We start from the raw sequence: 27,508 nt of genomic DNA, 5'->3' as shown, positions 1-27,508 counted from the left end.
CGAAGGCAGGAGGATCAAAGTTCAAACCCAGCCTCAGCAACTTAGCAAGGCCCCAAGCAACTCAGTGAGACCTGTCTCTAAACACGACATTTAAAAAGGTCAGGGGATGTGGCTCGGTGGCTAAGCACTCTGGGTTTAATCCCCAATACCAAAAATGCAAGGGCTGGTTAGAGAAATATTCCTTCTCCAAGAAAGAAACCGAAAAGGACACAAACGGAAAGACCCCCCATGTCCGCGGATTGGGAGGACCCACACTGCTGAAACGCCACCCCAAGCAGTCTGCAGACTCAGCTCAGCCCCCCCAGACAGCAGACCCAGTGAGGGTCTTCATAGATTCGGAAGAAGTGGCTCATCCCTGGGAGTCCTGAGCGAGGCTCCATGTTCGAGAGAGTCCTGTGAGTGCCACACGCGCCCCCAGAGGACCCGCCTGGCACAGAGAGCAGGAACAGGTCCCTTCTACTGGGAGCTTCCTTGGATCAGCTGCTCTGAAGGTGGGTGTTGGGAGCAGAGGTGCCTGCAGGTGGAGAGGTGGGCAAGTAGGTGATTTCCATTGTCTTCCTGGGAGGGAAACTGGTGGAAAGTCTTCTAGTCGAAGTCCAACCCCCAAAAACTTCAGGTGTCTTCTCAAGTGTCATATCTCATCTGTGTGAGAGTGGGGGGCCTCCCTCCTGCCCAGCCCTGCGGACAGCCCTGCCCCACCGAGGGCTCCCGGGACTCACAGTTCTCAGGTCTCCGCCAGGCAAGTCCTGCAGCTGTGCCCGTTCACCAGCGCGTCACCAGCGCAGCTCGGCTAGACGCCTGCAGGAAGTGTCAGAAGGGCCTTTCCCCTTGTAGTGCACAGGTCCAGGCAGGCAGGTGATCTGGGGCTGACATTAGCTGCACTCAGTAAAAACGTGCATTTTCTGCCTTACATAAAGCATCAGGGAAACCAGATGCATGTCCTTGAATATTTATGGTCTCACAGCTTCTTCTATTAATAATTCATTGCCCACAGTCACATCTACCCGTCAACACAGCTACGCCAGCAAGGAGAAGGAACGGAGCGCACCCCTCCCCAAGTCCCTGGACCTAAGCAGACAGATGGGGGAGCCACATGCCCGGTTCGGATCACCCTGTGAAAGATAATAAAACACACTTTGTTGGAATTTTCTATAACAAGCCTTGATTACTTTAATAAATCACAGGGGGGAATCACCAAGAAAAAAGCACTGCTTTTCCAGCCAAACTTCAAAGAGGAGCATTTGGCTTCTTTAGTCATTATCCAGCCAAAAATTTTTGCTAAAGTAATCTATTTGAAATACATAAAAAAGCTTTCTGCCTCTCAAAGTTAGCTTTGTCTTCAGCTCATATAGCTTTCAAAGTTACAAATGCTTTTGTCTCTGATTAAAATTTTACTCATTACAAGAGTGTCAGAAAATATTTAGGAAGTGAAAATAAGAAGTCCCCTGTGCCGTCCTAACCCACGGAGCTGGGCGCCACGCTGTCTCGCCTCATGACTTTGGGGGTGAGGAGACCCGGGGTATGGATGCGTGGGTCACACTCCAGGTCTTGCTGCACAGCTCTCTCTTTGCACAGAAACACACTGTGGCCCTCTCTGCTGCAATGCACACACACACACTGCAGTGGTCCGGGGCGCCCACCACAGGTGACTCGGTGAACCCAGTTCTCTCCCAGTTAACATTGTATTTTGTTTTCCTTTTTTGCCCATTTGTTCTTTTTAGATATTCATGAGAGTAGGGTGTATTTTGACATATCATACATACAGGGAGTCTAACTTCCCGTTCTTGTGTTTGTACATGATGTGGTTGTATATTCATATACTTCATAGAAAGTGATGTCTGATTCATTCTACTGTCTTTCCCGTTCCCATCTCCCTCCCTTCCCTTCATTCCCCCATGTCCAATCCTGGGAACCTCCAGTCTTCCTGCCCGCCTTATTGTGAGTCAGCATCCAGATATCAGACAGAACATGTGGCCTTTGGTTTTTTGGGGATTGGCTTATTTCACTTAGAATGATAGCCTCCAGTTCCATCCATTCATTGGAAAATGTCATAATTTCATTCTTCTTTATGGCTGAGTAATATTCCACTATGTACCTCTCTCCCAGTTAACATTAAAGTTGCTTCCACATTTTCCTATTATTGGAACAGTGCTGTGATGAGCATTGTTGACGATCTTGCTTCTCCTCCCCTCCATTCCCATTCTGCCAGGAGAATGTGTGTGTCCACAGACCTGTCACCACTTCACTGTAGTCACTACAGGGCGGCCAGTGAGGACAACAAGGCTTCTGCCTGTAGCTCATGTTGTTGGCTCCACTGTGAAGACACAGGGGCAGAAGCATCAAGGGTGGACAGCAGGATGGCAGGTCCAGGCCCACTCCCTGTGGGGTCAGCATCCTGCTGGGAGAGGCATCTGAGAGATCACCCCAGACCCTCCCTGCAGGGAACACAGAGCCTTTGTGATGGGGTCTGTGCAGCTGGGGATCCCGAGCTAGGTCACCTTGCCCGAGAACCTGGGTTTTGATGTGATAAGCTCAGGTTTCCCTTGGTCTTATGCAAAGGGGATGTCAGGGCTGCAGTCACATGGCAAAGCACAGACGGCAGCCACAGGAGCCCAAGAAGACCCCCGGGTCAGGCAGGGCTGGTGCCCCCAGCCCATGCTTCCCTCCACGGTTCCTTCTGTCCACTATGGCACTCTGTGTCCAGCCAGCATCCTCCAGAAATGCCCTGTGTCCAGCTGAAGTCCTCCAGGGGTGCCCTGTGTCCAGATGAAGTCCTCCAGGGGTGCCCTGAGTCCAGCTGAAGTCCTCCAGGGGTGCCCTGAGTCCAGCTGAAGTCCTCCAGGGGTGACCTGTGTCCAGATGAAGTCCTCCAGGGGTGCCCTGAGTCCAGCTGAAGTCCTCCAGGGGTGCCCTGTGTCCAGCTGAAGTCCTCCAGGGGTGCCCTGAGTCCAGCTGAAGTCCTCCAGGGGTGCCCTGTGTCCAGGAGAAGTCCTCCAGGGGTGCCCTGAGTCCAGCTGAAGTCCTCCAGGGGTGCCCTGTGTCCAGCCAGTGTGCTCCAGGGGTGCCCTGTGTCCAGCTGAAGTCCTCCAGGGGTGCCCTGTGTCCAGCTGAAGTCCTCCAGGGGTGCCCTGTGTCCAGCTGAAGTCCTCCAGGGGTGCCCTGTGTCCAGCTGAAGTCCTCCAGGGGTGCCCTGAGTCCAGCTGAAGTCCTCCAGGGGTGCCCTGTGTCCAGCTGAAGTCCTCCAGGGGTGCCCTGAGTCCAGCTGAAGTCCTCCAGGGGTGCCCTGTGTCCAGGAGAAGTCCTCCAGGGGTGCCCTGAGTCCAGCTGAAGTCCTCCAGGGGTGCCCTGTGTCCAGCCAGTGTGCTCCAGGGGTGCCCTGTGTCCAGCTGAAGTCCTCCAGGGGTGCCCTGTGTCCAGCTGACTTCCTCAGGGGTGCCCTGTGTCCAGTTAAAGTCCTCAGGGGTGGTCCTCCTGCTGCCCCCCGGGCACTGGCTGCCCTCATCCTCAGGTCACAGCCGACTCCAGGCTTGGGGTCACCAACCTTTGTGAAGCTTCACTTTCTGTTGTGTAACCCCCGGAACACTGGAACGTCGCCTGCATTTCGGGGTCCCGGGGCCGTGCTCCTTCAGACCCGCGACTGCACGCAGCGCGAAGCCCGGCTTGTTCTCATGGATGGGAACTCATCGCATCTCCTTAAAACAGTCCCCTGGTGAGCCGCGTCCACTGCTTCCCGTCTTTCTCCACAGCAGCTTGGGAAGCCACCAAGTCCCACCTTAGTCCCTGCCTCCTGCAAACTGTCCTGCATCCGGAGTCACATTAAGGTCCGAGTGTGAACTCGCCTCCAGAGCTCGATTCTGCTGCTGATTGCACAAAGGCTCTTCTGAAAGACAGCCCCTCCCTCCAGGGGAGCCCAGCCTCCACCTTCAGCAGGCCGCACGGCTCTCTGAGAGGATGGCGGCATCTTGGCTGCCACCAGGGGTCCGTGACCATGCCTACACGGGGTCCTGTCCATCCCTTTCCTAATTAAAAGACGGAATAATACACTTATTCTTATTGTAATAGATACTATTTATTATTGGTTGTGTGTAACTGAGTGGCCTGCCTACATTCTCAGCTCAGTTTTGTATTCAAATCTTTCTGTCACATAAAACATTTAATGCGGAGGGAAATTTGGTCGATCTCATGTAAATTTGAGATAATTAAATGCACAAATGAGATCACCACAAATTGCAAACTCAAACTGAGGAGATAAATAGAGAACAATTAAAGAAAAAAGTTGAAACTTACCAAACTTAGGAAAGAAATAGAAGGAGAGGCCAACGTTAACTTAAAACTGAAGAGTAAATCACAAAAGTGAACAATGCGAACAGAGATGACGAAGGCACAGTGAGAAGCACAACGGAGAACGTGAGGAGAGGGGACGGGGCAGCGAAGGAGGCCGATGGGTGGGCGGTGCGGGGGGGGGGGGGGGAGACTGGACCCCCACCTGCTCCACAGGTGAGACCCGGAGGAGTCCTGTGAAGGTCCTGTGTGCTGGGAAAACACTCAGAGGCCCCGTGTGAAGATGACCCAGGAGCAAAACATAAGGGTGAGCACTTCCTCCTGAGCAAACAGTGTGACCCGTGAGAATAAAGGGACTTCGGCCGGCCCCAGCCTCCAACAGAAAAATACATAACAAGCAACAGCAGAAACTCCTCAAGACAGGTCCGGAAAGAAGCCAGGCCTTATTAAAAAGTGGCCACGAGAGAGAGGGCAGGTCCCAGTCACCGTTTTTCAGGGAGCCAGAAGCTTAAAGATCACAAGGTTTCGACAGGGCGGGGAAAATCACAGGCTGTGGGCCAATCTGTCCCTGTTTTTCAATGACCCCTAACAAAGATTTCTAAAATTTTGAAGTAGATTTTAAAAATATTTTGACATGAAAATCTTGTGAAATCCCAATTTCAGTATCTGGGAGTTTCCCTGAACGCGGCCACTGCTGTTGGATTCTGATTTGCCCTCGGCTGTGTCTGTATGATGGCGGAGGCAAAGGACAGCCATCCCGGGAGTCCCAAAGCCTAAGACTCGCTCTCTGGCCTTTTGCCAACCCCTGACTTGGACAGAGGGAAGCCCGTCAGGTTCAGTTTTGTCCTGAGATTGTTCACTGTGCAGATCTAAAGGCACAGGGTCAACGAGACCGGGACCGAGGCTTGGCACCATCCACTGGGCAATGCCGTTTCCACAGAAGACTGGGGGGCACAGCTGGGCGGTGTGGGGCGCATCTTGCTGCAGGATGTGCACAGGACTGCAGGCTCCAGCCGTTTCACAGCGCACCTGCGTTCCCGCCCCAGCCCGGGGGCCAGGATCACCATCTGGATGGCTCCACCTGGTCAGGTCACACACCTGGAGGCCAGGTGTGCTCTTGGCCCTCCCCTGCAGGTGCGGGGCTCGTGGCCCAGAGCTGCCCCAGAGCCACACTTGTCCAGGCTGTGGGACGGCCATGCCGCTCTCCTCCGGGGGGCCAGGGACCTCTGAGTTGGTCCCTGTTGCCCACTGAGGCTATGTGCTTGAACCTGGTGCTGGCCCCTGGCGTTGGCCCGCAGCCCCACCCCAGCCACCCCACCTCCCCACCTTCCCACCATCCAGCCCCACCGCCTCTGTCAGGTCTTCCTCCTCCCCAGCACCTGAGTGTCCCTCCAGCCCGCCCCTCCTGCCCTGCCCTGGCTCAGGTGGCACTGTGGCCTCTGCTCTGCCACTCTGCCTCCCTGTTGCACACACACTGGTGAAGCCAACGCTGCAGAGGAGCACTGCCTGACCCTGTCCCCAGGCTCCGCAGGCTTGGCACCAGAGGGGCTAGAAATCAGGAGTCGGTGCCTGCCCCCACTGCTCAGCCACCGTGTCCACTCCCCACCCCACAGTGGTAAAGGCAGACTTGGGCCTTTCACTTCCATTCAAAACACTTCTGAGTGCTCTAAAGCTGGGGCAGAGGCGCGTGGAGCCTCCTCTCACGCCTGTCAGGACTGATGGTGTCCCCTCCACACTCCTGCTCCGTGGCCAAGCTGGTGGCATCCACCCTGCCCCTCTCTGAACAGCCTTAGCCTCTGATCCTGGCGGATGACACCTCGGTGCCCCAGGGCAAGGCTGTGTGTGGAAGTGCCTCAGAATCAGGCCAGGAGCATGTCCCTTCAAAAAGGCACCTGGATTTGCCTTAGGTGAGCAGTGCCCAGCTGCCGCCCACCAGAGAGGGCGCAGCTTGAACTGCAGAAATCGCTTCCCCCAAGTGCCAGCTGCTTCCACTCCTGGCCAGACGGCGGCTTCCTGGGGAGTCCTCACAGGTGCACAGCAGAGCCAGGCTCCCGGGGGTCCTGCTCTCAGGACCTTGTCTCACCCCGGTCACCTCCCAGGGCCATCAGGCTGGGCTTTGGGCTTCCACACACGAAGGTTGCAGGGACACAAACATTTGTCTCCAAGAGGGGTGTTTGCAAGTGAAAAAAAAAACTGAAACCCAAAGCTACACAGACCAGAGGACACACTAGGGACACGGAGAAAGGACTGTACTGGGTGAGACTTGATTTTGCTCTTCTTGAAACCTCGAATGATCCCCACGGAAAACTATTTTCAGTTTCTCATGGAGCCTCAGAGATCAAGGTTTTTGTTTTCTTTTTTTAAACCTGAAAAAAAATCAGCTTTTATTTTTTTTAGAGACCTCCATGAAGACATGACGACTTCAAAAACAACAAGCCCATCATTTTTAAAACAAAGCCCCAATGTGCTGAAGTCTCTGGTTAATTAATAGTTTGCTCAGTTCTGCAAACCCTGGGAACACAGCCACCGGGAGCCATTTGTTAGAACAATAGATCTGCAAGCCCTGTCACCGTCTCTAATGAGGACCTCAGCTAGCAGGGATGCTCTCAGTTTTTGGCAAAAACTATCTAAGGTCCAGTGCTTTGGGCATCAGCACGCCCTGCCGCCATATTGGCTGCTACCCCAGCGCCTGCAGGAGGAAACCCTTGGCTCCAACAGCAACCACGAAGGATCCTACCTGGAGAGAAGCTGGCTTCCATGGTCGGGGGGAGTATGAGATCATGGGTCTCTAAGACCAGCATGGATTTCGGGGGCCTGAGAGACAGACGCTGCACAGGCTGAGGGCCAGCACCTTCACCAGGCGGGGGCCGTGGCCACCCTCTCGGGGCAGCCTGGCATTCAGGAGGCTTCTAGAATCTGCTTCCGCACCTCTGGCTTCTCCCTGCGTACTCTGCAGCCTCGAGAAGAGCTGCTGGCCCCCTTGGGCGGGTGAAGGGAAAGAGCAGTGGTGATGGGTGCCCTGACATTTTCAGAAAAGCACTCATTTCTCCCCGATATTCTGAAGCCCTCGTAGGCTTTATCACAATAATGATTCATTTTCTGGTTCTCATCAGCTGCCTCAAGATCTTCCAAGGACCAAGGAGTGGGGATGATGGTTTGGCATGAGCTTCGCACGGAGAGCACAGAGGCACGGCCAGGGTGTGGAGCGGGAGTGGAAGGTGCCCACTGCTGTTAATCAGGTGGCACCAGGGAGGAGACACCGGTTCAGCAGAGTATTAGAAAACTTCTTCCCATGCGATGGGAGAGAGGAGCAGGCGACATCCAGAACCTCGGTGTCTCAGAAGGTCCACGGGGTTTTGGTTACATGGAGCTGACGGTGGACTCGGCACCCCCAGGAGGGAGGGGCCGCTGACCCAATAGCAGGTGCCACCTCGGCCACTTGATCCTCTGGGGAGTGGGAGCACAGGTGAGGGGCTTGTTGCCAGAAAAGCCTGACCAACCACCTGGCCACGGCTCTGCTGTGGGATAGCGCCACGCCCAAGGCACCTCGGGACAAGCCACCTGCCCTCGGAAGGAGAGCACCTTGGTCCTCCACAGTCTGCCCAGCCACGGTCTCTGTCCCAGAGCTCGCAGAGGAGAGGCCACTGTGGAGTGGCAGGAGCAGGGGCTTCTCCCCTGGCTCCTGGCTCTTGGGGGGTCGGCCTGGCCCTCACCACTCCCAGGGCACACACAACACCCAATGGCCACGGGTCCCGGCCACCTGACCCCACAGGTGTCCCTTTGTCAGGACGCAAGGTTTACTATCCCCGTCACCTTTTCTCCTCCCCCCAGAAGAGCTGAGCACAACCAGGCCCCATCCACACAGCCTACTCCAGCTCCCCTCGGGGACGGTCCCACCCCATGGAGAACAGGGTGCTGTCAAGAAAAACCCATGGACTCAAAGTTCTGAGCACTTGCTGAAGAGCAGCTCGGGGATCCAGGCCCCGGGTGCATCCCTCTGCTTCTGGCTGGGCGGTCAGCAGTCCTCCATCTCATCCCACACTGGTGCTTACCGCGGAGTCCCCCACGGACAATCTCCAAGAAAGCGGAAAACCAAGGGAACGCAACAGAACAGCCCTGAACTTGGAGAGCGGGGGGGAACCCCTGCGTGGCCGCTGAGCACTCAGAAGACCGGCGTTGGCGGATCTTCAGGAGCAGAAGTTCAGGCTGCAAGGTGCTTGGTTGGCAGCTGCGCCTGCTGTTCCCTGCTTTTGCTACAAATTGTCTGCTCACAGAGAAGCGGTCAGCCAACACACTGAGTCACCACCAAGGGCAAAATCAGAGTTTGTAAGTGACAAGGGGAGAGAAAGGCAGGCAGCCCGGGAGCTGCCGTCGCTGCCAACCCCACCTCACACCCTGCTCTGGGAGCCCCGAGGGGCTTCACCTCCAAAACCTCTTCCCACTGGAGGCTGGATGGCGCCTCCGTCCTGTCGGGCTGCCTCAGAGGAGGAGGTGCAGTGGTGACAATAAAGGAGCAGTCAGCTGCTGGGCCAGCCACCAGGCCTGAGCAGACCAGACCCCACAGAGGGGCCCGAACTAGCCAGCCTGCCCTGGCACATGGCGCCTGCCCGCTGCACGTCACTTCAGCGTCTCCAGCACAGCCAGGAAGTGCAGCCCCACCAGCCCCAGGAACAGAACTTCATGCAGAGTGTAGCAGGGCCGACAGACTGGGCTGAAGGGAGAGGTGGAGGGATTGCTGAGACCCAGAGGCTCACACAAGCTGGGCCCAGCTGCGCCCCTGAGGGGCACCCCACAGCTGCCTGACCTGCAGACACCAGGGCTGAGGTCCTCAGAAAGGGGACCTGCCCACCCACTCTGCCACCCAGGAGCTGGGGACCCTGCTGAGCTGCGGTGGCAGTGCTGGCACTCCAAGGGAGTATAGCAAGGGCAGGACACAGGCCCACAGGGCCCAGCTGCTGCTCCCACTCACCACAGACTGCCCACGGGGACGAGGTCCCTCTTCTGCTGCAGCCCCCAATCTCCCTCCAGAGCTGGCAGGGCAGGCGGGTGAAGTGTGGCTTCTCTCCACCCGGGTCTACAGAGGTCCTGGGAGGACGGAAGGGCAACACGGGGCATTTGCCAGAGGTGATGTGGCCTGGGCTTTAAGGGTACGGAGGTCAGCATCAGCACCTCCCTTTACCAGTTACCCGGTCACCCTCGAGCGCCAAACCCTCCCGACTCCCACCCAGAGTCTCCCATCTGTCCAGAACCTTGTGTGGGACCCACTGGGCCCTCAGCCAAGGTGTGTGAGTCCGTTTGGTCCTGACACAGGGCAGGGCTGACTGGACAGCTGGGGTCACTCATGGGTGACACCCAGGCCCCAGATTTTATAAGGATGCAGTGGAGAAGGCTCAAAGGGCCCCTGGGGAAGCTGGCTCCTTTGCAGCTGGTGTGCAGGTGCCCTGGGTGGGGACATCGGGAGCCAGGGGCTGCCCAAACTCTGCCGTCTCCTGGACCCCATACACCATTTCTCACTTCTAAAGGCTGATTCCGTGCTACGGGCAGAGCCCAAGGGCGTGGTTTTGGTGTCAGACCCAGGTTCTAACCCTGCTCGTTTTTACATGACTCAAGAGACCTCGAGTCGATTTCCACTGCAGAGGGCCGCTGTGAGGACCAAAGGCAAACCTCATGTGCTCAGCACCCTGCCCTGCATGCAGTCAGCGCCCAACACATGTGGATGACCACTCCTGGTCCAGGGTGGCCTCTGACCCTGAGGGAACCTTGTGAGTTAGCTGGACGTTGTCCTGAGTCTCCTGCCTTGGGCAGCCACGCTGGCCCAGCAGCCTCCAGCCCAAGGCTGGCAAAGGAGGCTGCGGGTGACAGGGTCGTGGGCTTTGAAGGTGAGGCCTGAAGGCAGGTGTCCTTTCCAGGAGGACTGAAGGCTGAATGGAGCCAGAGCAGAAGGCAGAGACGGCTGGAAGGAACCATGTGGAACCAACAGTTCCTAACAGAGTCACGTAGCCTGCAGATGGCCGCCCGCACCCTGGGCAGGTGCCTTGCATGCACAGTGAGGTCAAGGCCAGGAGGGGCGCCTTGTGATGAAGGAAGACCATCCAGCCCACAGCCGCGCGTAGGCAGCCAGTCAGGGCCCCTGAGCTCCGGAGAGTGCAGGGCCGACACTGGCCCCCACCGAGAAGCCTCGTCTCCCCTGCTCAGTCAACCGCAGCTAGCAATCCATGTGCACTGTGAGTTCACGCTCAGGCTACGTCCTTCCTAACAGCAGGGCCACAGGTCACTGCATTCGTGGCCTCTGGACGACGAGGAGAGCACAGAGGCCACCAGACCAGCACAGAAGCAGAAGAGCCCCTCTTAGGAGGAGCAGCAAATAATCAGCTCATCTCAGGAATAAGGTCCATGAAATGACCTTGGGTCAATACAGAGTCAGAAGCAGCTACTGCCCCTCACCACTCTACAAGGAAAACCAAAACTGGAAATGACCCTGAGGAGTATAAGACCGTCCGTCTCCAGAGAACTGCCTTCTTAGTGTGACATCTTTAGTGGGGACAGAGCTGCTGTTTCATGGACATCTTCTGCAGGAGCTTCCCAGGTGGCCTGGTGGCCGTGGAGAATCCAGGATGTGCAGGAAACCCTCCTCCCCTCGGTTTCCCTACCTTAAGGCACAAGGACAGGGAGCTGCTGTTTAATAGGTTCCTTATGTTTGTGATTTGGGTTTATTGCTAACCTGATAACACGTTTGCAACCAAGAGTAAATGAAAGTATTTGAATTGCACACAACAGACTCAATCAAAATCAGAATCATGATATTTCTCCCCTGGGATAAATATGAAAAATTGTTTAACTTTTCATACTGAAACGGAAGCAAAATAATTCATTAATTGCCACTCATTCCTTCTTGTACACCAAGTGCTTTCTGCTCTAGCTGTCACAGGGAGAATGTGTTTTCTATCATGTCAGCGCTGTCTGGGACACGTCAAGTACATATTGGCTGATAAGGGGCCTCATCTTAGTCATCTTATGAAAAGGCTGATAATCACCTTAGCTGGAGACTGAATTAATATCATAACAGCGTCTTTCTCTATTGGGTGTACAGAACCATGGGGGAGTCAGGAAGCATTGGAACCACACGTCTTCCCAATTTCCATTTAAGAAAAGTTTGGAGGAAACATGCCTCTCACTAACAACAAGACCAACGCTGACCTCAGGAGAGCAGGAGAGCCCTCGTGTGCACATTCAGGTCAACCTGACATTGAAACCTGCTCCGGACTCTGCTCTCTGGATTCCCATGTCGGAGTTTACTTTTTTCTTCTGTGGGTCACTTGATGGGTGGCTTCATCTATTATGACACTGGAATACAAATGGCATTTGAGGACCTCTCTCGTTGCAAGTGGAGACAGGTAAAGTGAGTAAATAATAGTGTGTGCTTTTAAATATCTGTGAGTTCAGTCGTGCAAAAGATACACACAGAAGGAAGGGAAACTTAAAGACGTGTCCGGGTAAGTCCCTCAGTGAATCTTCCTCCTGCAGGGCAGACAAGGCGCCTGACTTCAGCTTCCGAGTCATGAGGCCCAGTGATTGACATTCCCTCCCGTAACGGGCTCCGCAGTCAATGGGATACGAAGGTTCAAGTCAGAACACAGAGAAATCGTCATTCACTTCCTATTTTGGAAAGCCTAACTGATGAAGTTCATTCTACATAATGTGTCACACATTTATTATTGTGTGTGCCAGAATAACTCAAGAGAGCCTTGTAAGACACAGCTTCTGAACTTGTGCAAGGACAGGGACACAGCAGCCACAGGGAGCTTATTGGCCAGGAGCAGGCTAAAGTTTTGGGCAATGGCCAAGGTGTATTGTTATTTGGTTGCTACTTGATGTGAGTGAAGTCACCAGATGCCATGACAGGGGAGATCTGGAGGGGTCAGAATCCTTTGGTGTGACAGGATGAAATACGGTACCTTTTGTATATATTTATCACAGAATCTGGTAGACACCAACAGCTGGCTATTTATACCTAGAGCTCAAGGAAGTGCAGCAAAGAGGCAGACCATCAGGCTGCTACTTGCTTTTTGCTTTTAAGATTGGCCACACCGAGGGCTCCTGACTAAAGAGCCATGGTTAGTTAAGAAAACAGCTCAGGTTTTACTCGACTTAGAACGTGTTGCAAGCACTTCACAGGGTTCCCCAAGTGAGTCTCCAATGTATTCTATCAGTTCTGAGGGAGGTAAAAAAGCCCTTGCTTAACAATCACCGGTAGCACAGCCTTGTTGTGAGAAGCTGCTTACGGATCTGAGGCCTGTTCTTAGGGATGAGGAAGAGGCCTCGTTTGCTGTCCATCCTGTGTGGATGTGAGACAGTGGCTCAGACGGAGTCCCCTAGGGTAAGACACGGTCACTCGAGGCCAATGTCCCTACACGGTAGGTCTCTGGTCTTGGGGAACATCGGCTCCACTTAAGGTCAGAACCTTGGAGGAGGACAGCAGTTGCACTTCTGGTCAATTAAAGAAGTACATTTTGTCCGACTGAAGGTGACTGCCAAAGCCCATGGCCTCTCCTGCCCGCTCACCAGGGACCCCTCAGCAGACGGCTTCTCCATGGTTATAGAGAGGCATCCTGTGACAGACCACTGTGATTTAACCCACAGATCCTCTGCTCCCGTCTGTGGCCATGGTCACGGCAGAGGCAGTGAATCGGTGGGGATTTTGCTGAGAACTAAGTATCCTGAGACGGTGACACACTCCTCTTGCCCGAAGGTCCCTGTGGATGAGGGACCATCTGCTCTTGGTGCGAGGTCAGCACACACACACTATTCTAGAAAGACAGTGTCTACTATCTCTTCAGACTCTTTGGGGATGTTTTTCTAGGTCCTTTGGCTCTGGAGACGTGGGTGTGGTCATGAAGGCCACGGCACCTCGTCCTGCCTGGCCGTTGGACTGCTGCTCTGTGGAGGGTGGCCACCTGTGGCATGGTAATGTCTTCCTCATTGCTCACCCAGTCGGCTTCCTGGCAGGAGTTCACAGGCCAACAAAGCAGCAACCACAGATGCATCCAGTCCTGGTAAAGCACACACACCTGGTGACCGTGTCCTCGTGGTCACTGGCTGTGCAGCTGTGTTCAAGAACTCCGCAACTTCACAACAGTGGGTTCACTCTGACCCCATGATCCCAGGATGATGGCCCTTGCCCAGAAACACTGAAGGAATTCCACGCACACAAAACCCAGAGCAAATCAGCAAGTTTGGCAGATTCTTTGAAACTAGTCCATTTTTCTGATGTTTGTAGACAGTTGCTTCAAAAGGGCAGAAAATACTACATTTGGTTCTTAGAACCTATTCCAAGCCGATGGGTCGTGCTTTGGAGTAAGCTACCAATTGGAACACTTGTCCTTCCATAGGGTGTGTGTGTGTGTGTGTGTGTGTGTGTGTGTGTGTGTGTGTGTGTGTGTAAATGCCACAAACAAAATCTTAAAGCCAAAAGTCACTGGCTCACAGAAGAGGCCATGCCCTTTAATATGTTTGGAGATGATATTTTGTGAGTAAAAACCGTAAATACCCAATACTCAGTCGGGAGATCTCACCAGACCCGGGCAGAACCCAGGAAGCTGGGACGTTGGTCTTCTCTCCCCCCGCGTCCCCACCGTGGCCCGTGATGGCTTGTCACTCTGACGTCCCTCCCTCTCTCTTTCCTCCGCCTCCTCCGACAGCCACGCTGGGGTGGGCTTGAGGAAGGAGAGGCTCTTGGCAGGCGAGGGGCTGTCGCAGAACGTGGCAGAGGAGCTGGGCAGGTGGCGGCACCAGAGCCTCCGGAGGCCTGTGCCCCGGGCGAGTGCAGAACGGAGCCCACCGAGTTCTGGGGCGGGCCTGGGGCACCGGGAGGACGTCGCGGGCTGTGGGGGAACCGGCGGCCTCTCCTCAGTGCTGCCTGGAGAAGAAGCTCTTGAAGGCGCTGCTGTAGTTCTTGTTGAAGGCCGTGTAGATGAGCGGGTTGAAGAAGGAGTTGGAGTAGCCGAGCCAGAGGAAGACGCTCTTCCAGGCGGCAGGGACGTCCCAGGAGCAGAGGGGGCCGACGAGCTCGGTGACAAAGAAGGGGATCCAGCAGAGCACGAACACCCCGATGAGGATGCCCACCATGAGGGCCGCCCTCTGCTCCTTCTGCTCCCGCCACGTGTCTCCTTCTGTCTGGAAGGTGACGGTGGCTCGGCGGACCGTGAACGCCATTTGGGGCTGCTGAGCAGAGTTCTTCACCTGCAAGACACAAGCAGAAGCTTTGTGGAGAGCCCCCTTGTCCCACCTGCCAGACGCGGCCAGGCCCAGCCAGGTGCCCCTGGGCTGGCCCTGCTCCTCCGCTCTGAGGGAAGGTGTGGGGCTTAGTGTGGGATCCCGAGGCCCGTGGGACCCGACTTGGGACATGGACATAGTGACAGAGCTGGGCGTCCACTTGCATCTGAGAGGAGGTGGCACGGCAGGGGCATCCGCTTGCTCAGCAGAGGGGACAGCCCTTACGTGTGCCTACTGCAGGCATCTCTGCCTGTGGGACAGACTCCAGACTCTGGGACTGCCCTCCTGGTGACTCCCCGGGCCTCTGCAGGGAAGGGTCCTGCAGAGTTGAGCCCTGGCTCACTTCCTTCCCCCAGGAAATGGAATTCCTGGGAAAGAAACTCCTCTCCAGGCCAGTCCTATTTTTAGCTCTCAGGAGAACAGGAACTGAATGGCTGATGAGGTGGCAGCCTGAATTCCAAGGAGTTGCAAGCGATGGATGAACTCACAGATTGAGTCAAACAAAACGCGCGGCTGGTTCTGGGCCAATCGGTGCTTCTCTGGCAGGTGAGACTGAATGGTCTTCCAGACTCCAGCATCCTGTGGCTCCCACGTATTTTAAAGGAGCTTGTCCTTAAGCAACATGCAGACTTATCAGCACCAGGATTATCAGAAAATATGCCTGGTTGAATCCAACCGCTTAACCAGTGCGTGGATACATTTATAAATCGGAGTCAAAAGACCCAGATCTCTCATTCAGAATATCTGAGATGGAAATAAGAACACTGTGGTTAAAATAATACGGTCAGTGTATGCATTATTCTAGTTGGATGGTAGCCTTGCTGGCATTTGTTAAAAAAAAGTAAAACATCAAGTGCTGTGCAGTTGAAAAGAAGACAAATATTGCAACAACTAGTTTAGAGCACTGTAATCTTTAACATCAGACATGAGAGGAAGTGAAAAATCCCTCTTCCTGTATCCCACTCACACCCCAAACAGAACCAGTTACTTGTGATCTTATTTTATGCACATCTGGGAATGTGTCTCTAGGGACTCATTTGTAGAAATGTGTATGCAATATTCAGCAATAAGGAGACAGGGACACTTACCAGTTTCCTAAATAAACTCAACTTCAAAACCGTATCAGGGAGAGCATTTTTCCCCATTGTCCAAAAATGAAAAAACAATCCTGGCCAGACTCTCCCACCCCCAGGAAGTTCCCACAGGTGACACTGAGGAGGTGGTCACACTGGGTGGCACGTGTTTTGCTCTGCATCAAAAACCATTTGCATGATTTGCCAGCCGATGGGGTCGGGCTCCCCCCAAAGTGCAGCTCTGAGAACCTCTCAGCCCCAGCAACCCTATGGTTCAGATGATGTCAGTTCACTGCTCCTCCCAATCACCCCTGCACTCTGCCACCCAGCCCCCAGCAATGGCACACAGGCTTCTCTGCTCTGGGGCCGATGCCTGAAGCCCAGAGCTTTCTCTTAACAATCGGTGCCATGAATCAGCTGGTCTTTCCATCTTTCCGTCTCGCCCTTGCACAGTTCTGGTGGTCCCACTCAGGACCTGAGGACTGTGGCATCCTTGGACCCCAGGTACATTCACTGGGCCCCAACTCCAGCTGCCCTTCAGCTCTGTAGGTAAGTACTGATGCTGGTGGTCCGAGTTCCTCTGAGTCCCCTGGGCTTTGCTGCTCAGTGTACTTTACTGTTCTAGGGTTTGTAACCAAGTATGTCCTGACACAAGGTCACGAGGCCAAGGTCTTTGTATGAAGTACCTAGGTTTCTGATTGAGAGGTCTACCATTAGGTCATTGACTTAGACCATTACATAAAGCTTTAGACCTATTGTCTGGAGTTGTACCACTAGCAAACATGATGGCGCTCTACTGCTGCTGACTTGGGTTTAGCTATGTTTGCCTATACGAACAAAGTCTTGGGCTCAGTTTTTTGTGGGTCTTGGAATGCCTGTTTCTGATGATGATGATGAGAGAGATTATTCTAGAAGGCATAGGCCTGGTAAGCTTCCAGTGCAACTCAAGCAGACCTGAGGGTCCAAGATGCTTTGAGGACTTTTAGACAACTGGCCAGCTTGTGAAAAACTAATGGTCAAACTTTGCTTTGGGTCGCCTACAAAACATCTGGGAGAACCATCCTGTCCTGGAAATTGGTGAGTGTGCCACTGTGTTTAATGGGTGTCCAGCTCAATGATGGTTGGGGTAGTAATCGCAAGGCCCCTCCCTGCCTCTATGTGGTCAGAGATCTGAGACCCTGAGGCATTGTTTACAAGTATGAACTGCTGAGCCAGCACAGAGCTTCTGTGCTACGCGTCACGGTCAGTCCTGCCAGCCTCAGCCTTACTATATATGTATGTCCCCAGCAAACAGGTCCTTAAGAGGCTCAACATCCTAGACTAGCTAAAAAGCAGAATGACAGCCATCTAAAGTCTGTCCAACAAAGCAACTTCAAGGGAGATGTTACCACCCAACAAATCCCCACCCTTCTCACCATCCAAGGGTGATTATGAATGTCTTTCTTGCTGTGTGAGGTTCCCTATGACCACCTCTAACTCCACTACAGAACATCAGATCATTCAGCATAATTTTTTAAAGTTAGCTGAAGCAAAGAAGCAAATCAACTTGTAGTGAGTTTTTAAAAATTAAGAACAGGAAATAATTTCTTTAACAAGATGATTGGTTGTAGCAGACGGTAAAGGGAAATAATGAAAGACAAATTTATGACTACATACTAAATATTTTAAAGGCTTGAGGGAAAGTCAACTTTGTTTGATAGAAAAATTCAAGTAGCAAGAATCTTTAGCAATCCTATGTGCCAACTTACAACTGATGTTCAAGGTCATTATCAGAAGACTACTTCTTTCATCCCTGTGACATATCCACAGGTTCAACAGGTAGGAGCTGCTTTCAGATGAGAGCTGCAGCCCTCTACTTGACCAGACTGTAGTTGATCTAGGCAGGAGAATACCTCTACCGTGTGTAGCTCAAGAAGTCACTAGAACCTCTGTCCTAGGACAGGAGACCCCACAGCCAGACAGATCCATGGACACAGAATGCATGGATTCAGATGAATTCTTCCTAGGTTGTCATAAACTTTTATCTTCATACATAAAAGAACATGCTGAGCCATGCTCTATGCAGCTCACCACGAGGTCACACCTGTGGAAGAACAATGACCTAGTCTAGTCCCCACCTCATCGAGTCACCAAGGCCTTGCCTCCCTGCCAATTGCCAGCATCAACTAAAGTAGTCAACACTTTAGGGTAGGCCTTTAAATCTTGGGTCACCACATGTAATACGCCCCAGTTGCTAACTAAAATGACCCAATGGTTCCCGCCAGTTGAGTAGTAGTGATTTTCCCTTCCCAGTACCAGCCAGTGCTCAAACAAACAGGACCCGGCCACTCTAAAATCCTCAGCCGATGGAATCACAGCATCCTGATGGTGCTTCTGAAATTGACGTGACCTTGTATAGATCAGACCTTTGCAACACTAGGTCCATGCTCCAACTGACTATTGTTTGGAGATGGATATTTTATTTAATAAATATTAATAAAATGGACAAAACCAGGTTTGATATAAAATAAGCAGTCCAGTCTCTCTTATGAAATTCAGTTTCTTGCAGAAGTCAAATTGTTCAATGGCTGAACAGTGGCCAATTCCAGGACATGCCAATTTACTCAAATAAAAGAGAAGATTAAAAAGTAAAGTAACGTGGGCTGGGGCTGGGGCTCAGAGGGAAAGCACTTGCCTAGCACACATGAGGCACTGGGCTCAATCCTCGGCACCACATAAATATAAAATAAAGATATTGTGTCCAGCTATAACTAAAAAATAAATGCTTAAAAAATAGTAGAGTAACAACTGTATGTGTTCAGAATAATACACTTATTTAACATGCTATAGAAGCACCTTCTTCAGGTACTCTTTTAAAAGAATAATGTAAATTACTGGACAACTTGGTGCCACCTAAAATAGTTCTAAACTGAGGGCTTCCAGAGGGCCTCTAATGCAGAAGTGTGGACACTGGTGGCTGACCAAAGCCTTGAAACAAGCAGATGACCCTGGGAATCGGTGATCCTTGGGTAGTACTCATGAACCATGTGTCTACAACTACGTTGGAGTTGATCACATTGGAGTTGACCTCCTGCGTAGATCCTGGACCGTCATCCTGTGCTGAGGGAAGCTTCTCCATGTTCTCCCAGGAGCCAGGTGAAGTGCCCAACAGAACCATAAATCAGGCCACTCTAGGGTTTACTCTCTCATACTTTCGTGGACTGTATCTCCTTACAAAGTTCCAGAGGATACAACTTTTTCAGTGAAAACACTATGATAGTGACCACATTCATAGAAGTTAGATAAATACAGGTTTTCATTTAAAAAAAAAAAAACGCATAGTGAATAATGCCTGTGTTGGTGGCATAGCGAATTCTACAGCCTAGGCTTTAAGGCCACAATAAAGCAGCTTAAGTATCCTAACCCACATGGTCATGATTAATGGAATAGCCTTACATTTCTTTTAGGCAAGCAGAGCTAATTCCTTATGCTGTAACTGGATTACTACAGCAGAAAATTATCTATATTTAAGCTAGAAGAAAAGTCAACCTAGAGACATAGAAAGATGCCTGGAACCTTTGGGACTTGCTTTCAGAGCGGAACTGGGAGATCTCAGGAGCGTTCAGGAGCTCTTCGGGTCCCTTCCTTATAGTGTGTCTAGTTACACTTGTTTGCTCAGAGTCCAGGACTTCACATGCTTCTGCACAAGGCTGACCTGATGGGTGATTTAACACATGACTCTTAAAGAAGGCTAAAATCATGCTAATTGATGCGCGGTCCTCCCTGTTCCCAGGGGTGGGGATGGAACCCAGAGCCTTCTGCATGCTAGGCATGTCCTCCCGCACTGAGCTACACTCCTGTCCCTGGACATGCGATCTTACCATCAGCTCTTCACAGGTGAAACCTCACCTTCAAGGAGAACCAAAACCAGGGGTGAAAACGTGGACAGCTCTCCATGGTCTCTCCAGAAGCTTTGGCTACATGAGGTCCAAGAGTGAAGGGCTGACAACTGAATGTTCCGTAGACTAAGGAAAAGACTGAAATGCAGAGCCAACTTTAAGCTGTTCCACTAATCCTGGGCAACTCAGTTTGGTGATGGTGCTTTTACAAACCAGCCTCTGAGTGTCAGCCCCGCACGTCTAAGTCAGCCCACCAGGGGTGTGCTCAATGAGCACCCCCAGAGATACAAGCAAAGAACAGCTGCTTGCTCAGATGGTGTCGACACCCTCGCACCTGGGGGCCGAGCCTGAGCTCCATACCTCCCAGAGCACCCTTAAGACCTGTGTCCTGCTCTCTGCTCAGGGGGGCATGCCTGACCAGTCTGGCTGTCTGTCATATTGCTTCAGAGCTTCAAGAGTGGCCCCTCATCCTGTGCAAGGACTGGCAGTTCCCAGCAGAGGGTCTCACATAGGTTAGGGCTTCAGCATAAATTTGAATAAAACTCAGCAGATAAAGAAACTAGGAAGATGGGATGTGGTCTCCCTGGGTAACACAGCTAGCTGGTGGTAGAACTGTATTTAGAAATTTTGACACCCATTATCACAGAGCAATCAGGAAGCCTGGTTTGTAATTAACCCTTCAACATAAGGACCAACGCAGCCCTGCAACATGTGCAGAGCCCTGGATCATGCAGAGGCCTTGCAAACCACAGGATCTGACTCCAAAAGTAATCGGGCAAAGAGAGCAAAAACAAGCTGTGTGTGTGTGTGTGTGTGTGTGTGTGTGCACGCGCGCGTACACACACACACACACACACACACAGACGACATAATGCTTTTGCTTCCCCTATCATCAAAGCAGAGAAATAGAGCAGTGCTCTTTCTTCCACAATAAGTCTTGAATTAGAACTTCAATTAATTTTGCTTCCTAAATCTGTGTGTGGTGTTAACTGAAAACCATGTTTGCCTGGATGAGCATCCTGGCTGAAGAAGGTTCATGTGAAGAAGGCCCTTGGAGGTGGCCCGTCCTCTTGCTCCTGACCTGGAATTTGGGTGGACAGTCACACACATGGAGCTGGCTCAGGGCTCTGTAGTAGTGGAAGCCCTAGCATTTATACCTGGCTGTACTCCTTGTATCATGTAGAAATTCAACAGATCAGAGTTTCCAAAACCTGGCACTGTGGACGTTTGGTCTGAGGTGGCTAGTCTGTGCATCACACATGTTGGGCAGCAGCCCTGGCCTCTCTGCACAAATGCCATTGGCACACCTGCACGGGTCTTGATTGTCAGATGTCTCCAGATGGTCAGGATTCCCTGGGTTGCAGTATCACCCTGGGCTGAGGACACGGTATCCTCTGGTCCCTTTTTCCTTCTTTCTTTTAGAATAATACTCTCCCCTTCTTCCCCTAGCCACAGCTTTGGTCCCTCTAAGCTTGAATGACTGGGTATGGACAGAATGAGGTACTGACTACAGGAAATGCAGCCACATGCAGGGCTCCAGAGGGGCGTCCATCTCCCTCACCAGAGAAAACTCTTCATGTGCAAAGACCATGTGTTATCATCAAGCCATAATGTGCATACATACACTTATAAATTAATTGTATTTGTGGTCCTGGAGCCAATAACAACTTAAATATGTGACTGAGGTTCAAAGGGGCATCCTTGGTCGTGAAGAGGGGAAGGTGGGGAGCACAGTCTCCACATCCAGTGGATTCTGCTTTCCTGTAACTTCAGAATTTTGATTCACAGGGTCAGATTACCAAGAGTTAACAAAAAGCAGGGAAGCAAGTGTGAGAGAAGATGAGAAAAGGCTTCACTGTTGTCACATATTCGGTGCTGCTTGTAGGGAGCAGGGGAGTTATCTGCCCTGGTTTTTAATTTCCTCCTGCAGTTTCACTCCTGATCAGGAAGGCAGACAAGTGGCCCTCAGCTGCACATCCAGCCTTATGGGGCCATGGGGACAGACCCAGAAAGTAGCCCCACAAGGCAACAGAAGCAGACAGCAGATGCAGGCACTGAGACTATTGTAAACATCTTTAATCTTATGCCAGGAGGCAAGGATGCTTACAATGACAGCTCGTAGCCTAGGAGATGCCGTATTTACAAAGTCAGTTGCTATAATTTGCAAAGAAAAAAGGGCTGAAACAAAACCCTAAGCTGTTGTGACTGATACGTGGCAATCTTCCTAGCAATCATGCTCACTTCCTGCCCAAGAGTATCCTGCTCTCAGGGCAGGAAGATGCAGGTTTTTCCAGGGTATTGACTCAGTGTACCCCAGACACCAACCAGCTTTTTCAGATGTTCTAAACGGTGTTTCAGACCCACATGGTTTTAGTGCCAGAGGGGATCAAGCAGAACATGGAGCTCAAACCCCTCATTTTATCTGTACGGCAACAATCCCTCAGAGCCACAAATGACATGTGCAGCTCTGCACCACAGGAGGGTCTGGTGTTCACTTTCTCTTTCCAGGATATCCTCCCCCCCAACCAAAAAGTTATTTTTTCTGCATCATGGGGGAGGAGTAGGAGAGACAAACCCTTCACAGATGCAAGTGAAGGGTCGTTGCAGCACCCACCTCCACAACTTCAGGTTCAGGAGAGACTCTGTTGGTCTTCCTGGAGCCCCCGCGGAACTTGGAGGCCTTGTAGATCTTCCAGTAGACGAAGAGCACCACGCACAGCGGCAAGTAGAAGGCGCCCACGGTGGAGAAGATGGTGTAGGAGGGCTCACGGCTGACCTGGCACTCCTCACTGTGTTCAGAATATGTCTCCCCCCAGCCGAAAAGCAGCGGGGCCAGAGAGATGACAGCCGAGAGTGCCCAGGTAAGTATGATCATCACTTTGGAGATGCGCTTGCGGGCGCGGAGCGTGTACTCCAGGTGGCGCGTGATGGACCAGTAGCGGTCCAGGGCTATGGCCGTCACATTCCAGATGCTGGCTGTGCAGCAAAGCACGTCGCACGCAATCCACAACTGGCATAGACGTCGGCCCAGCTGCCAGCGGCGCCCCGACAGCTCATGCACCAGACTCAGCGGCATGACCAGCGCGGCCACCAGCACGTCCGAGATGGCCATGGAAGCCACCAGGTTGTGTGGCACACGGTGGAAAGTGCGCACTCGGAGGATAGTCGCCAGCACCAGCAGGTTCCAGGCGAACGTGGCCACTACCAGAAAGCCTAGCAGGGTCAGAACAAGCACTCCGAAGACCGAGGGGAGGGGTGGGCTGGGGCGCAGGTTTTCCGCACCAAGACTGCGGTTGGGCTCCAGAAAGGAGGCAGTGGAGAGGGAAAAAGTCAAGTTCACAGGCAAATCCATTTCGGGACCAGAACACGGGCCACAGTGCTCAAACAAAGGGTGTTCAGGGGACTCAAGGTGGCCACTGCCCCCAGAGCCAGTGTGGGCGCTGGCAACCTCTCGTCAGTGGCAAGCTTTCTGGGCAGCGCCGTGAATGGGGCCCAGCCTCCTGCCGGTGAGCATCCAGGAGAGATGGAGTGAGAGAAAGGGAGGCGGGCTGCAGGCGGGGTCTCGGAGAGCAGGGTCAAGGAGCTTAGCCTCCCACCAGGGCCGCCTAAGAGGTGACCCGTCCCGGGTGCCTCACCTCCGCGGAGACGCTGTCCGGTCGCTCGGAGCCCAGCGTCTCACGGGTCGGCCCCGCGGCTTGTGGGTGCCCGGAGCCGGGCTGTGCGTCAGGGCGGACGCTCTCTAAGGGCTGCCCGGTGCCGGTGCTTCACCGGGCAGCGGCCGAGCTGCGCGCGGGGAGGCCGGGCAGGTGCCTGCTCCCTGGGAACTGCCTTCTGCCCTGCCCCTGTCCCGTGCCCACCGCGTCTGGGGCGGCGGCTCAGAGAGCGAACGGCGCGCCCCCCGGACCTGCCTGATCAAAGTGGGGATCCAGCCCGACGTCAGACGTCAGCTGACCGCCCCTCTCCGGGCTCGCGGCTCTGGCGCTGTCCACGGTCCTGTCGCTCTTGTGTGAAGCGGGTCCCCTGCGGGGAACAAGTTGGCCAATGAACTTTCCCGACCACCCCGCACACGTCCCTGGGGGAGGAGGTCTGGAGGGTGCTGGTGTCCGCGTGCCAACCCCGAGTGAGGCGTCCGGCGCATTCTCCTCCAGATCTCAGCACAGGAGTGCTTCTGTCTCACACTTTTTTTAAAGGACTGTTTTCTTTAAAGGGGAAAAGGCAAGGTGGCATTTTTGGCTGTTTCCAGAGGTGGCTGAGGTTTAGGAGCTGCGGTGCTCCACAGCCTTCCTCAAACCTGCGGGGTCCCCAGGGGCTCTGCTGCCTTGCTGCTGAGAAGCGAAAGGTGGATGCACCGCATTACATAAGCTCCATGACACTTAGGAAAGCAGAGGAGCATTGAACTCTTCCCTCAAGTGCACATATAGACAACTACACAAGCACCCACAGAAGAGCCTGCTCAAAATCCTGACTTCAAGCACCCACAGAGATATGCATGATCCAGCAAGATGAAAGAAGATGAAATTTACATGACAGAACAGTCGGGTGGCATTAAATATTTTAAATATTGCATTCAAAGAGTTTTATGCAATCTCATACATTTACAAGTAACCTTGGCCCGAAGGCTTTAAACTATTTCAAAATGATAAATACTTTTTTTCTAAGATTCTGCTTGTAACAGAGTAAAGCATCAAGAGAATGCACTGAGGACACAGGGACTCCTCCAGTGGGGGAGGGTACTCTGAGGAAAGGCTGGTGAAAATATTATTCATTAAAAACAGGAATATTCCTGGGCTGCTTCACCAAACAGCCTTTGAAGCGACCTCATGAGAAATGTGGCAGTGTGTGGCTGTGATCAAGAAGCAGGCTCATGCTTGCTTAGAGCACGTCACCTTCTAGGGTCATAAAATCAACTGGGATGAATTCTAAACTATAAATCTCCTTTGGAAAAAATTCCCTGGGGCTGGGGATGTGGCTCAAGTGATTGCACACGCACCTCACATGCATGAGGCTCTGGGTTCAATTCTCAACACCACATAAAAATAAAATAGAGATATTGTGTCCACTTAAAAAACTAATAAACAAACAAATAAATATTTTAAAAAGAACAAAGATTATAAAAAAAGTTAAACAAAAGTTGATAGTGACTGTTATTATTTCAAAAAAAAAAAAGAAGAAAAGAAAGAAAAATTCCCTAAACAATTCTGCATCTGGGTTCAGGAGTCGGTGACCTGGGGGGCAGGATGAGCAGTGGTGGCCTTGGTGTAGCTTTCCACGTAGACCTTCAGAGGCAGTGTGGGCTTGTGATGGTCTCCCGTGCCAGAGGGGCACAGCCTCTGAAGGTGGACCTAAGTGAGCAGCAGTCCAGGCCGGGATAGCTGGGGATATTTTTGGAGACTTTGAAGTGGCGTGAAGATGGGAACTGAACAGAGTGCCCCCACTAGGAGAGTCAACAGATTCTCTCCAGATGAAGAGAGAGACTCTGTCCAGTGTGTCACACACAGACACAGGCAGGAAACCAGAACGTCACAGCTTTTAATCTTAAAGCATGGGCCCAATATCAGTTGAGAAAAATCTTAAAAGGCAGCATCAAGGGACAGAACTTCCTGGGTTAGCACCTGTTGTGGGTGAACATATCCCTCATCCCCCCAAAATCATACGCTGATGCCCTAATCCCCAGAACCTCAGAGTGTAACTATATTTGGAAATGGGCTCTTTAAAGGGGTGGTTAATTAAAAATGAGGCCATTAGGGTGGATCTTCACACAGTCTGACTAATGTGCTTATTTTAAAAGGATATTTGGACACACATAGTGACGCCAGGGATGAGGGTGCAGTGGAAATGCCATGTGAGGGTACAGCAAGAAGTGGCCCTGTGCAGGCGAAGGAGGGAGGACTCAGAAGAAACAAGCCCTGCCGACACCTGGCTCTCGGACTTCCAGGCCCCAGAACTGTGAGCAAAGACACTCCTTATGTCAGAGCCATCCAGTCTGTGACGTTTGGCTGTCACACTCCCAGCAAATGAGCACACCACCCAGCAAAACCCTTGCAGAAGGTACTAGCAGATGATGGAACGCGGCACCAGGCTGGGTGGGGTCACTGGCACTCACAGACCACAGGACGTCCGTCGACTCAGACCTGTTCCTTAGAGGATCCAGTTTGTAGCCCCTCACTATCATCAGAGGGCAAGCCCAGATGTCTACGGTGGCTACTTGAAGTCTGTGATCAAGCCACATCATAGGCATATAGAAAAACACTCATTTTACATCTTCTACCACGGGACAGTGTGCATCTGTTTCATTCAGATTGGAGCTGATTCTTAACCTACATGTTTGGAAATGAGAAAAAATAAATAATGCACAACATAGCCTGACTTTATCCCCCTTACAAGAATGCTGTGGGCCACAGTTTTCCTACTCACACTATCCATCAAAATATTATGAAATCACTGAGTCTTTAAAGGTGGCTCTAATTATATAAAATCTTCATTATGTACCAAGCATTAAATAAGTGTCCCTTTATGATTATACCTCAAAATTTTTGTGGACTACTGTTGACCCTATTTTATAATTGGGGAAACTGTGTCTTAGAGATAAAGTGACTTGCCCCAAATCAAATGATGTTTGAATTTGAAAGTCACTTTAAGACTGAGCTCTGGGGCTGGGGATGTGGTGCTCGCCTGGCATGTGTGTGGCTGGGGTTCGATCCTCAGCACCACATACAAACAAAGATGTTGTGTCCGCCGAGAATTAAAAAATAAATATTAAAATTCTCTCTCTCTCTCTCTCTCTCTCTCTCTCTCTCTCATTCTCTCTCTCTCTCACTCTCTCTTTGAAAAAAAAAAGACTGAGCTCTGCTTCTGTGGGATTTACTGTATTAATAATCAGGGTGTCACCATCGTTGCAAGCTGAGCCCTCGCTCTGTCAGTGCAGACTGCCATAAACACAACAAAGAGACTGGGTGGAATAAACAGCTGAAGTTTATATTCTCACAGTATTGGAGGCTGAAAATCCAAGATCAGGGTGCCAGCACTGTCACATTCTGGTGGGGGCTCTCCTCTGGCTTGGACATAGCCACTTTCTCCCTCTGTCCTCACATGGTAGAGGGAGAGGAGAGAGGCCAGAGTCCTATTGGACTAGGTCTCCACCCTTATGACGTCATTTAACCTTACTTACCTCTCAAAGATTCTCTCTCCATAAATGGTCACACTGGGGGTTAGGGATTCAACATATAAATCCACAGAAGCATGATTTGGTCCGTGGGCACCCCGAAGACCACTTACTGTTTTCAGAAATGACAAGGGAAAGATCAAATCAACATACAGAATTCTTGATCATTCCCAACCAACTTTTTCAAGTACAGTAAAATATAGGAATAGCTAGAAAGGCCATTCTAATGTTTACCTTCTCCACGTGCATAACAAAATCCAGGAAAATCCAAACTTTCTGTTTATTAAGAAGAACTTCTGTGGATAGAGTGACTGGCATGCATGCAGGCTACAACTTAAGGGGGAGTGTTCCACTTTTTAAAAAGCTGCTTACTCCTGTTTATATATGAAAAGCTTATTTTCTTATCCATTGAGATTATTTAAACATAGACAACAATCATATGTCACTATGCTGAAAGTTAAAGAGCAAAGGTGGGATGGGGTATAGCTCAGTTGGTACAGTGCTTGCCTTGCATGCACAAGGCCCTGGGTTCAAACCCTAGCGCGCGCGCACACACACACACACACACACACACACACACAAAAGCAAGGGTGCCACTGCAATGGGGGGAGCACTGCTTTTCCTGTGTGACCTCTGAGGAGCCAGGTACCTCTCACAAACTGAGTCTGCTGGTGACCCGGTAACAAGATGTTGGTAAAGTACACAATCTTTCTTTTTCAAAGGATAAAAAGAAACTAATGGAAGAAATTGTCAAACCACACCCCATAGATTGTCTCACACACTTGATATTCACATGCACAATTTTGAGACCATTAACCATATATTATTCTCTGGTTCCAGCA

The 27,508-nt window shown here is 51.9% G+C and overlaps 1 protein-coding gene across 1 annotated transcript; it reads right to left on the bottom strand.

Moving 5' to 3' along the window:
• Positions 1–6,548: 6,548 nt before the first annotated feature.
• On the bottom strand, positions 6,549–23,675 carry Htr5a (5-hydroxytryptamine receptor 5A). Its single transcript, XM_005326692.4, has 2 exons — positions 22,119–23,675; positions 6,549–14,520 (listed from the first exon to the last, which is right to left on the bottom strand). The coding sequence occupies exons 1-2, from the start codon at positions 22,854–22,856 to the stop codon at positions 14,188–14,190; spliced, it is 1,071 nt and encodes a 356-aa protein (XP_005326749.2). The 5' UTR covers positions 22,857–23,675; the 3' UTR covers positions 6,549–14,187.
• Positions 23,676–27,508: the final 3,833 nt, after the last annotated feature.

This window comes from Ictidomys tridecemlineatus, chromosome 2 (assembly GCF_052094955.1).
Source record: "Ictidomys tridecemlineatus isolate mIctTri1 chromosome 2, mIctTri1.hap1, whole genome shotgun sequence".
Taxonomy (NCBI): Eukaryota; Metazoa; Chordata; class Mammalia; order Rodentia; family Sciuridae; genus Ictidomys; species Ictidomys tridecemlineatus.
Note: the sequence above shows the minus strand (reverse complement) of the source record. Positions and strands in the feature narration are given on the sequence as shown.